This window comes from Glossina fuscipes, unplaced genomic scaffold (assembly GCF_014805625.2).
Source record: "Glossina fuscipes isolate IAEA_lab_2018 unplaced genomic scaffold, Yale_Gfus_2 0, whole genome shotgun sequence".
Taxonomy (NCBI): Eukaryota; Metazoa; Arthropoda; class Insecta; order Diptera; family Glossinidae; genus Glossina; species Glossina fuscipes.
The window spans coordinates 25520728-25533507 of NW_023998414.1; the positions used below are offsets into that span (position 1 = coordinate 25520728).

Consider the following 12780-nt stretch of genomic DNA (forward strand, 5'->3'; position numbering starts at 1 on the left):
GCAACTAGATAACTAGGCAACTAGACAACAAGCCAACTAGGCGGCTAAGTAACTAGGCAGTACCCACTCCCTATCTCATTCCCTTTCCTTACTCCCCAGACTGATTGCTAAAAAGAAAGCTTACCCAAAATTCGACCCTCCACTGCCAAAGCCCAATAAATGAATAATTAAATAAAGCATCCAAATTAGTTCAATTGCGATAAGCATCTGCTTCCATCGCGACAATGTCAGATCAGGCATATTTTTAATGATTCGAAAAAAATTAAAAAAGCTTGGCTTGGCATAGCCCGCATTTACTTCGCTTTCCGTCGAACCTTCGAACCTTGTGAAATTGACTTCAAAGAAAACTTATAAAAATCACTTTGTTCAGCTTTTCGCCCAGAAATCTTAAAAGTCTTATAATAATCGTGTAAAATGTTTGCTAGAAAAACGGAAAAAACCTATCAATCAAAGTTGAATATATTTATGCATAATAGTTTAGCGAACTTCGAACTTCATATAGCATGTAAGAGCAGTATGTTTCAATTTTGGTAAGAAAAGCTAAAAAGTTTATTTATTATCTAATATTTACTTTCCCTGTTCATATATATATCCTTAACTCACATTCATTTTTACCAAAGGCAAATCACATACAAATTTCTGGTAAATGAAACGTGATACCTGCGCAAAAGTACAAAATTTTATTATCCCGTTATTATGACTCATCCTTCTGTAATATGCTTTACCTCTTTTCTTACTCTTAACTTGCACTAACTAAAGACAAATGTTAAAGTATGCTGTTCGTGAGCTTTCACGTGTACGTTTATATGAGATCACGATTACCCACACGTCAGGCAATTTACTTTATGAAGAATTTTTTATAAACTTTCTGAGAAGTTTACGTTTGTTTATTTTACTTAATATTTTGTTCGTTGCTTAAGCAGTAAATAGAGACCATTTTGTTATTCACTTATGAACGATGTACAGCGTACAATCGATCGGTGCATGTCCTCTACAGTTTGAAGAAATACCCAAGAGAGACTTGATGAAATGAATATAATAGAAGCATAAGATGTTGTGACGGTTCAATCGTATCAGCCTTTCCGTCTTTCTGTTTGTCTATGCGCATATAATAGAAGCTGTAGATCTTAAAGTTTGAAAATGGATGTCACACACCCGCACAATCTATTAAAAACTCTTTCTTAGAACGTATACCAATTACTCATTCGATACTTGGGCAATAGAGTCGGGCAAAGCTGACCATTACCATTACACTATACCACTTCGCCCAGTACAGTCGCTCATAAGACAACAAAAATTACACATTTTTTTCATGCAAGGAGCATACTTTTCGTGAAAGCTCGCATAATGGAAGATGCTCGAAAGATCATATGACGCGATCCAGGCTTGAAATTCTAAAAATTTTATAATTTTTCAGTTTCCATCATAAAAACGACTTTCTCTTCATATGTGAACTTCCTTTTCACGATAACCCCTATATATCGTTGAGTCCAAAAAATTAACTAATCTACAAATACAAATTCCCTAAGATTCATTTTTGTGCTAAATCGATCCATCATTCCATTTTTACCATGAAATAATGAATATTAGTGAATAGTTTTTTTTACTACATAAAGATTCAGTGTTCGTAGGGACCGCTATATGGAACGGATTCAAAAAATGTACTCACAAATTTACTGCTACTTAGTGAATTTCGTGGAGGAATTTTAAAAATTACATTGATTTTTCTTGCCACAACCTTTCAAAAAATAAAGCATTACATAGGGAGTGGTTAAAAAAGTTGACCGATTGCATCCATTTTCACTGGTGTTCGTTCTTGACTCAAAGGACGTCAGCGGACAATATAAATGGAAGCGTCAGAGCCCACACAAAGTATATAGATTCTTAATCAGCATCAAATCCCGAATTGGTCTAAGCATGTCTGACTGTTCATTTGTTCGTCTCGCTGCTTATCCATCTGCCCGTCTTTCCGTCTGTGTAAAGTTTGTGAAACATTGGAAGTTCTTGCATGCAAATTGGTATTAAAAGTGAACCAATCCAGTCGAAGGTCACGCCCACAGTACAACGTGAAGTGTGAACACTGTTTTCCAATGAGAATAAAAAATTTGTCTCCTGCGCATTACTCATACACTACAGCAGGTAAATCTATAAAAGTTTGAGCGTATATTCTATAGGGGATGGTGTGGAACCTCTACAAAAACGGGAGAATCGGGCATGTCTATTGAATTTTATAGTGAGACATTTAATAAAAGCTGATTATTGGCCCATTTTGCTAAGTTAAACTCGATTCAGAATCGTTTTCCGAATCGATCTAAGCGTGTATGTCCGTTTGTCCGTCTGCCCATCTTGTTTGTTTATCTTTAAATTACAAGCCGTAATTTTTGAGATATTTTGATGAAATTTGTTAGGTTAACGTGTTTTGTCCCAAGGACGAATGACAAATTGACAATGATTTGGTTTGGACGACTATTCCGACCAGTCGTCGTATAACACCATATTTTCAAAAGTCATTATGTGAATAACTGTTGGAGGGCGAGGGAGAGTATTTAATAGCGAGCCATGGCCCACTTCTTTTCATAACGTTACTTATTATTATCATTTGTTCAAGGTAACTACTACTTGCTTGTTCACCCTAGCAGATAACCCCATGACAACATCGAGTAGTTCTTGCTTTCCTTTCAAGTTCTGCCAAGAGTGGACAAATAAGTATGGAAAATATTTTTTTAATTTTGAGAATTCCATTAGATTTATTTTAAGAATGGTAAGTAAACGAAGCCCACAAGGCAATGAGCCGTCAGATTATATCAGGAATGATAAAATTCATTCACGCCCATACTCTTTCTATTTCAAGTCAAGTCAAGTGAAAGTCTCTTAGCAATTTGTGATCTTTAAGAAACAAGGTCGATCGGATAGGATAGTACGCCTAGTGGAGCCAAGTCATACGAAATAAAAAGTTTCAAATTTCTGTTAATTACTTTCGTTAGCTTTGTAAACAATGCTCTGTAAAGAAATCTGATTTTATATTAAAAATATGTTATATATGTTAGGCACAATCCTGTGATCTGATCTGATTACGGATAACACGCAAACAAAAATAATTTCATGTAGCATTATAAATAAAAAATTCAACCTAAGTTGAATCTAATATTTTCCCACTGTTGTATTCTAACTATGTTATATGTATATACATGTAAAAACGCATTTCTATTTATGTATATAATGATTGTAGTCAAATAGAAAGATTTCATAAGGATTACCTGCCAATTATAACGGAAATTACTTTTCTAAAATCCAATTAAATTTTCGCTAATGTTAATAATTGAAGACATTTTTGCCAATAAATTTAAGAAGATAATTATTCAGATAATTTACAGAGATATTAAATGAAAAAACGACTGCATAAGTTGATAACAGTGAGATAACTGTTAACTTAATTTTGAAATGCCTTACTGCAGTCTATGTTTATTCATATAACGATTTTTCAAAATAAGCCATTATGTGGGAACTTGTGCAATCCGAAACTTTTTCTAAAGGCTTCGTCCTTGGGCCAAAACATTAAAATATCTGAATAATTGCAGCCTATAGATTTAACACAAAAACACATGGACAGACTTCTTGGGGAGAGACCAACAGACGTACAGACAAGCTTACATCATTTTCTGTATCTATCGGTATAATAAAAGTTGCATCTATCTTAAGCTCTTTTGGATGTTACATATATCCGTACAAACATATGCCACAACTGGTATAGGGTATAAAAATCGTGCAGAATACATTTTCGATTTTCTGAAGACGCATTATATCATAATCGTACTATGCTGCGCCAAAACAGAGCCTTACAAGTATCGTTACAAAAGCGAAACGCCTGCACTGACCGTTCCTAACTCTACAAGGCATTTATTGATAATATTAGTTCAATATTTTTTATAAGCTGTAAAGTAAATTTTTACCCAAATTACGTTTATATGCTAAGTCTTCAATTTAAATCTCATTATCTGCGCAGTTAAACGCAGTTAAAATTTACGCTGATTAGGAATGCATATAACTTATGGGATCCTGGATCCCTATTTCTGACCATTTTGAATTGAACAACACATTTGGCATATTCTCAGGTTACGTCATAGTATTATTATTATTAATTGCGTTGGCAAACCGTACCGCGACCTAGGAAATCTATTATACTCGTCCATGCCCCTAGGCCTCCATTCCAGTTTTAGGAATGGTGTCTGATTCTGCATAAGGCCACACATTCACATAGAAGAGACGTCTCCCTCAACGTTTGACAGAATCTGCATGAATCTGTATCGGACATAGCCATGTTTTTCACATGGTACCTGAGGGAATTATGATCCGAGTAGATAGCCGTGACCAAACATAGATCGCATCTTTTTAGTTCCGCTGTTGTCTTACACGTAGCTTCTAGCGGCAATCCGATTTCTTCTCTGCCCATTGCGATACCGGCTTGTTGATGTGTCTTCTTGGTACGCCACAGAAAGGTGCATGTTTCCTCAGGCTCCCCGGTTGTCTAGACAGTCAGCCTTTTCGCTGCACTCAACACCTGAATGGCCAAGCACCCATGTTAGGTGCACATAACTGCGCCTGCCTAGCTCATCTAGTATTTCAAAGTAGTCCAATACAAGCCCATTTGCCCCTTCAGACTTTAAGGCGCCTTGACTGTCAAAGCAGATCCGCTCTCTGTCGCACTGCCTTCGCAAGCAATCGAAGGCACATGCAAAGGTTGCGTAAACTTTCGCATGAAACATGGATGTACATGATCTTCTGAAAACACGGGCCACAAACCCCAGCTCCAGTTTTGCCATTTTCTAATTTTAAATCGTCGGTGTACCAATTCCTTGATTTCACGACAGATTCAAAAACTTGCCCGTCCCCGATCTGACCGTCTGTGGTCACTCTGAACCGGTGGGACAGTACTAGCTTTCCAGGAAAATGGTTCGGTATCTTGATAAAAGGTTCGTCCCTGAAATTTTTTAATACCTCTAGACAGCCACTCAGATTTCAATTTGTCCATATTCCACAATGGCAGTGCGCTCATGATCTTTTTCTATAGCAATAGATAGAGGAGTAATGCCCAGCAGCGCTTCTAAGGCATTTATGAGGCACGATTTCATCGCTTCAGTCATACCAATGCACGCGAGACGTAGAGTTTTGTTTAATGTCGTCATCGCTGTTTTTGCTTTACCTTAGGCCACCAGGCCAAAGCTGGATAGGTTAGCATAGAAAGTTGATTACGGTAGTGTAAAATTCAGTAGATCACTTTTGGGCTTATATCCCATATTTCATCATATTAGGCGCTGACAGGGAAAGAGTATTGTGGTCGCCTTTTCCGTTAATCATCTTAAATGATGCTTCCACGTGAAGCCGTTGTCGAAATAGACACCCAGACATTTCACCTCATTTCTATAGTCAAGGAAAACATCTCGTAGGTGGACGTTGTCCTATATTAATTTCTTCTTTCACGAGATAGGCACCAGAATCGTTCTTTTATAGATTAATCTGTAATCCTTTATCTTGGCACCATTTGTGAATTATGCTTAGGACTTTTTGCATGCGTTCAGTAAGCGTTTCTTCTTCGTCATAGTATAACAATTTGATAGTAAAATCATTAATGTTTTAAATTTTTTTTCAGATACTGTGTAGAGTTTGAAGTCCTAAAGTCTTCCAAGACCTGCCATAAATTGCCACCGTACAACTTAATGATAGAAGGTTTTGATGATTTATTTACTGATTTTTTTTTTTTGTTTTTTTTTTGGCAATCTTCAATTTTCATTCATTTCCTTTCTTTCACCAGGTGATCGTATTACTGTGCGCTGCGATCTAGAAGCTTTTGTCTACGATAATTCCAGATCAAATTCTGTTAAAAACGACACACATAAGTCCCAGACTCATTTAGGAACAAATTTGGAATTCATGCAGAATTCTCAGCAACAAAATCTTGATGATGATAATGACAGTCTAGAGGAGAACGACGAAGAGGAGGATGATGAAAATATGATAGACGGAAGCAGTAGTGATCAAGAGCAGCAGCAGGATGATTATGATAGTTTAACATTGAAAAGGAAAATCCGGACTACTACCAGCACAACAACAACGACTACGACCACAATTGCACCTGCGTTACTAAACACTCCACCGAACTATCATTGTCGCGGCGAAGGCCTGCCAGGACGAACTACGCGATGGAGTGCTTTAGCTGCGCCATCTTGCCGCGGTAAATGGTTAAGGCTTACTCTGAGAACACCTAAAAAATGTACACATGCGCAATTCATTTATGTTTAATTGACATAATGTAAACATAACACTTGTATGCTTTTCGATGATTTATATATAAATGAAAAATTTTTATTTTTTTTTCTTTCACCATATCTTACAATAAGAACTTCTTTTCATCTCCAAACATTGGAAAGAGATAAACTTAAAAATTAAAAGGAAATACCTTATTATGTATGTAGTAGGTAAACAAATAAGAAAAAAAAAAAAAAAACAGAAAAAGCGAAATATTAATAATTAAGTTGACGATCACCTTTCCTTATGAACCTACATGCAGCAATCATTACGTCATTTCGTTTTTAAAATCATTGCAAAATCAATGTGTATGAAATAAATGAATAAATAAAAAGTGAAAAACTTTCTTTAAGAAAGTTTTTAAATAGTTTTAAAATAATTGCAAAAAGATTTATTTTTATTTTTAAAACTTGCCTAAGCTACGGTTTGTATAAATATCCTATATTCGGCGTATTAACGAATTTTCGGTACTCAACTATATCAAATAGTCCTCTATACTCAGAAACATCGATATGGAAAGTGTTATATGCCCATAAAATTATTGAAACTGTCACACACACACACAAACATTATATCTCATTGTGTTTAAAGACCTTTTGGCATCACTCGACGATCTTCATTGCACCTTTCGCATGAGCACTTGGGCATTTCTTGACAAGAGGTAAATAGTGTTAGGATTTGAAATGAAACTGGTGTGGAGACTCAAATGAATTAATAATCTATAGGTGACAGATTCAAAGACAACTGAATCCCAACATGGAAATAAATTTTGAAAAATTATGAAAAAAAACATTTTTAAATCGGAGTAAGCAATGGCCATTTGTTGACGAAATGAGACTGCTCCTGATTAGTCACTTAGCAAGCATCCCTTGCAACCATAACCAGGCGGAGACCATGACCGACGATTAAATATTTCATCTGTGTAACCGCTTTAATCTCCGATCGTATATCATCGTTAAGTATGATTCATTGAAAACGGGCAGTCTTCGTTGAACGTTGACTTTGCACTCAATTGAACTTTTTAGTAATTAGATGACCATATCGACAGCATCTTAACAAGATGAAAATCCAGCCAAAGCATTGTCCGAACACTTGTTGCCGCACCTTTATTATTACCGAATTCCTTCCGATGATTTACGAGCGCTTCCTTTTCTTGGCAAATGACTGAAACAAAACGCATCGAATATACATTTATTGCATGTTCACAAAAGATATTTAAACTTCATATACGTTATTTTAAAATAATTATAAAAATTTCTACTTTCTCTTGGTAAAAATCCTCCACTTACATTGTCGCACTTACGCACATAAATCTAAGCGCCGTATGTTGAATATGCCGACGCACAATTTTCATTCTTGAAAAGTTGGACGAGCTAATTAAATTTTAGTTTTTAAAAATATTTTTCTGATTTTGCTTTTAAAAGTTGTTTTCTTGCGTTTTTATGATATATGAATAAAAAATAATAGGAGAGAGTTTTGTTTATTTTGTTGCTAGATGCTGAATTATGCTGAATTATTGTGATGCCAAACAAATGAATCCTTTTTATCTTAGAAAAGCTACTGCAAGCGACATCTGTTGCAATTCCAGAGCGATTGTCGTTTCTCACTGTTTTCAAATTGGCGTTTTCTCAACAATAAGCAACGCCAGCATTTCATTGCATTATTTAACAACTCTTAGCTTTTATATAGCATGTGTGGTTATCGTGTAAAGCTAGTATCATGTGTGATTATTGTTATAAAATTCATACCGTGAGTGTTTGTTGTTGCAAATTGTAAATTTTGTTTACATTTACTCTGCACGTGCTATTGTTTACGTATCGAAAGTAAAGAAAAGTGGTGCCGTGTATATTTTGTTGTTGCATTTTTTAAAAATGTTTCTTTATTTATTTATCATAATTTTTATATTTATAAGTGTATATAACTGTAACTATAATATTATTATTATTATTATTATTATTATTATTAATAATTAAAATCCTTAGACAATAAATTGGCTTCTTTAAATTAAAACTAAGCATAGCTATCGAAGATAGTGTCAGACAGACGTTCACAAGCATTGGGAATATCAAGACTAAATATACTTTATAGTAGGCCTTTTGATAGACATTTGAATGCGTAGCCAAATTACAACAAGTAGTGGGTATAAGAGCAACGTAATAGATGAGATAGAAGTGATAAGTAAAATGGGCAATGTATCTCATTCTCTATTTTCCAGTTAATTCTGATAAGAATTATAACAACAATAAGAACTGAAGGGGCAAAAATTTACTCTCTGCTGTGAGTTCGCTCGCTCTTTACAAAGATTAAAAATATCAAATCAATGTCGTCCGTGTCATCTTATTGTTGTTGTTGTTGTATGCGTTAAAGAATCAGAAGAAAAGTTTATAAATCTCTGTCTTTTTTTATGTTTTTTTTTCTTTTTGCCTTTTTTTTTGCGTTTTTTATTAATAAAAACAATTAGTTAATAATAAAACGCTTAACGCAATAGAATTTTGTTTTCATAACCGAAGCGAATAAAGGAAAAACAAAAAATATTTTGTGAAAATGTTGATTTATATGAAAGTTAAATTTGAAAATTTTGTATCAAATAATTTGAAGCTAATATTATTACTTTCATTAACAATACAAGTGACATTAGCGCGACCGCAACAAGAGAAACAACCACAACAGCACAAATTTGCAACTGTGAATCCTTATCGTAAACTGCACTTTTTTAAAAATATTTTCTGTTCTCGATTATATTATATACACATATATATAAATATATTTTAATTTCGTTTTAGGTCATTATTTCACCTCGGCTAAATGCAAAGATTTGCTAACGGGTCGTGAATTATATGTGGGCGATTTTTTTACACGTTCCGGCCAATGCATACGTATACAGTGCTTGGGTACTTTGGAAATTTGGGAAGATCGGTATAAAACTTGCAATTCATTAATTAAATGAATTATTGTCTTCTTTGTTAATATTATTTCATTTATTTGTTAGTTGTCAAATTCCTAAATTACCCGATAATTGCAACTCTTTACCGGTAGCAAATGAATTTCTGGATTATCCTCGTTGTTGTCCAACATACGAATGCCATTCGTATACGACCAATCCGAATGGTGAAACAGAAACTCGTCAAATTTACGATCACACGGGCAATTTATTACGCGAATCATTATTACACGTAATTTATCAAAAAGTCTATGTCGAATCAGATAATTAAATCAGAAATATCGTATAATTTTTCAATACTTTCAATGATAATTACTCAAGTAAATGTGTTTTCTTGTTTTCTTCATTTCCTTAAATCTAACCGGTATGGCATAATTTGCAAAAAAAAATGTACTTCTCAGTTTTGACTGGAAGGCGTGGGATCTCAGAGAATATTACATAATTTCTTAACTGTGGGTACATATTTCAATTGCATAACATATCGCATTAAAAAGCGATAACCATCAAAGTATTTTGATTTATTTGAACCAAATCAGCGTACCATGCGTTCACTAAATGAGTTTTCGATCATCGCATAACCTAAACGAAATCAATTTATAATTTTCATATATATTTGGAAACGCAGCAGCTTATGTTCGTCAATGTCGTTTGGTGTCGCGTAAAAAAAATAGAAAAATATTAATCAGATTATACTATACGGTCCCTTATTATAACAATGCAACCATGCCTTTTGGCTAACGAACTTTCATTTCGAAGACGTAACTTGAAAACCATTTAATACTGCATTATATACCACTTTCGCTTTCGCAAAAAATCTAGATAATTTTATCTAGGCAAAAATGCCAAACTTGACGTTCATTTCTTACAACTATCAACAAAAGTATATCAAATTTTTGATGAAATTAAATAAAGCGAATTAATAAGCATTTTTAATAAAAAAGAGAACTGTAGTAACGAGTTGAAGCTTGAAGAAGAGTAGTCAATGTATAAAGTGCGCCCGCTGTTAAGCAAAATTACAACAAAAGAGCAATATTTAAATATTTTTTTGCTCATTTGCATAAATTCATTTCAGTAATCCTCGGTAGTACTTATAGGTCTTTGATCCATATAAGTAATTATTCTTTCTCAAGTAAGGGATATTTGCATCTTTTTATTTTAAAAATAAATCTCCTAATGTTAATTGCAAATTAAAACTTAATTTTATAATACATTTTTCAAAAGACGCTTCATTGTAAACGAGTCTACACAGAAACGCTTATATTTTCGAATAAATTTTAAATTTAATTTAAGATTCTTTATTTTACTTCAGCTTTTTGTTGTCATTCGTTCAACTTTTTTCTCTTATGAGTGCAACTCTGTACGAACAATACTAACTAAAAACGAGAGCTATGTAACAGAATGTATTTCACAGCTGTTAGCCATATGAAAAATAAAAAGCTTGAATTTCGAAAATGTAACTTGGCTTTCGCCATTCGTAATTACTATCATGATTTTGAATGTTAAATTCTTGAAACCCCTTGATATCCATAGCTGAGAGCGAAAAAGCCGCCAACAATATTTCGTCAAACAGCTGAAGACAATAGTAAAAACTACATTTTTCAATATTAACGATTACACTCGATTATAAAACGAAACTAATTCTTTTTAAATAGATATTTATATGCGACAAGAGCCATACACCGGATAATTGATTCATTTAATTATTATTAAAAAAAAATTTTTTTAGAAAAAAAAAAATGAATGTTATTCATATCTTGTAAACAATTCATTTTAAATATTGTTTCGTGTTCTCGAAGCATGTCACTTCTTAACTAACTTTTTTCCTATCTCCACACTATAGCGACTATATCGTATTAAGATATTAAAGCCTATTAAGCTTGATTGCTTTTTCAAGCCAACCGCGACACCAGCATTACCATATTGTTTCATAAGTAAAAATAAAGGAATCGATATGTGTCTACATACATATATAAGCTATAAAAGTTGGAACGAACTAAAAGAGAAAATAATAGTAATATAAGTGAAACAAAATTCTTAGATATATTATTATCAACACGTTGTATAAATAAAACAGTAAGTAAATGGAATAAAAAAATAATAGTTTTCGCAAAACAATCATAGCTAGCGGTGCAGGACGTGAAAACATACGAAAAAACATGTATGTACCTGGGAGGTAATCACGTGAGTTAGCTTTAATTTTCACATTCAGCTGAACACCAAAGCAAGTATTCAATATTTCGGATGTGAAAACATCTACAATCAAGCTAGCCGCCATCTTTATTACGATTTAGGCAAAGAGCTTCCGTGTTCAATATTCATGTGGGACCTTTTTTGCTCAGCACAATATATCCTCTGTTGTTGATTTGCTGAATTCCAGAATAAGAAGAAGAAGAGGAAAACATTGCGCAGTAAGACGATAAAATCTACATACAGTACCGAATTTTGCATTTAAGGATTGCGGATCAAAAAATATATTTCTTAAGATACAAAAACTTATGTTAAGTAACACTTCAAATTTTTTTTCTTTGACTTAAGGTTAAGTTATAAGCAAAAAATATACTTTCATCTCATAAAAACGACAAAAAAGTCTACATACAGCATCAGTAGAAGGTTCGAAGAAGAGCATCTCTATTTAACGGTATAGATTTAAATAACAATTTATCAACTAAAGCGAGCTTCTCCATTTCTTCTCCTTCACCAAATGTCACCAAATATACATCGTAGACATATTAAGAACTTATTCTGCTTGGCCCCCCTTCCCGTACCGCCAGATGACAATTCTGCAGTTTTATAGCATCTACAATGTCACGTGTAACTTTTTGAATTGTAAAACTTAAAAACCTGGACCTGATTTCCTACAATACTTATACTAAGCATAGTCCATAAAGTATATTACTGAGCGGATGTCGACAATTTCTTTTAGCACAAAATTTATATTTTTTTTAATAATTCGGATTTTATTTGCCTTTGTTTTTAGGGCCACTGTCGTTAAAAATTATTGGTTGAAAAGATCAAACAAAAGTTGAATTGAATGTGAGAAGATTGAAGAATATCTTTATTTAATTCGCAATAAGACAACTGATTGTATTTTATTTTTAAGAGCATCCGCCTGAGTAGCCGAAGGCGAGGAATCTCGACTAGCAAGTCAATGGTCGTGGGTTCGAATCTCAAGTGCGGTAAAGTTTTTAATAAAAGCCGATAGCCTTATATGCTAGTGCTTTTAAGAGTTTAGTCTTAGAATTTATTTCTCTGGCGAAATTAATAATAACAATATTTTTAAGAGTTATTGGGAGAGAAAGACGTGCAAACGATTTTGCTCTCTGAGAAATTTGGGATATTACATTAAAAATTGCGGAAAGAAGAAGTAAACGCAAACCGATAAAAATAAAAATATTTCCTGTTTTGTGAATAACAACCCTGTTAAAAGAACAACTATTTTTTTAAAGGATTTTGTGTGTTTGCTATTGTAAAGCTAGTAGAATGTGTGCTTGTTGTTACAAATTACAATTTTTGTTTACATTTGTCCTGCACGTGAT

General features: G+C 33.5%; 2 protein-coding genes across 2 annotated transcripts in view; both read left to right on the top strand.

The window, feature by feature from the left end:
* LOC119644157 overlaps window positions 1–6631 on the top strand; it is a 210520-nt gene extending 203889 nt beyond the window's left edge. Inside the window, exons 4-5 of the mRNA XM_038043687.1 lie at window positions 5648–5724; window positions 5810–6631. Coding sequence (XP_037899615.1) covers window positions 5648–5724; window positions 5810–6297 — 565 coding nt within the window. The 3' untranslated portion in view covers window positions 6298–6631. The remainder of the gene's footprint in view (window positions 1–5647; window positions 5725–5809) is intronic.
* A 2194-nt stretch (window positions 6632–8825) lies between these two features.
* LOC119644169 lies at window positions 8826–10964 on the top strand. Its single transcript, XM_038043696.1, has 3 exons — window positions 8826–9001; window positions 9087–9219; window positions 9293–10964. The coding sequence occupies exons 1-3, from the start codon at window positions 8848–8850 to the stop codon at window positions 9513–9515; spliced, it is 510 nt and encodes a 169-aa protein (XP_037899624.1). The 5' UTR covers window positions 8826–8847; the 3' UTR covers window positions 9516–10964.
* Window positions 10965–12780: the final 1816 nt, after the last annotated feature.

Coding starts and splice junctions, on each gene's coding strand:
- LOC119644169 (XM_038043696.1), top strand. CDS start 8,848: ATGTTGATTTATATGAAAGTTAAATTTGAAAATTTTGTATCAAATAAT. Junction 9,002..9,086: donor TGCAACTGTGAATCCTTATC/GTAAACTGCACT, acceptor ATTTCGTTTTAG/GTCATTATTTCACCTCGGCT. Junction 9,220..9,292: donor TTGGAAATTTGGGAAGATCG/GTATAAAACTTG, acceptor TTTATTTGTTAG/TTGTCAAATTCCTAAATTAC.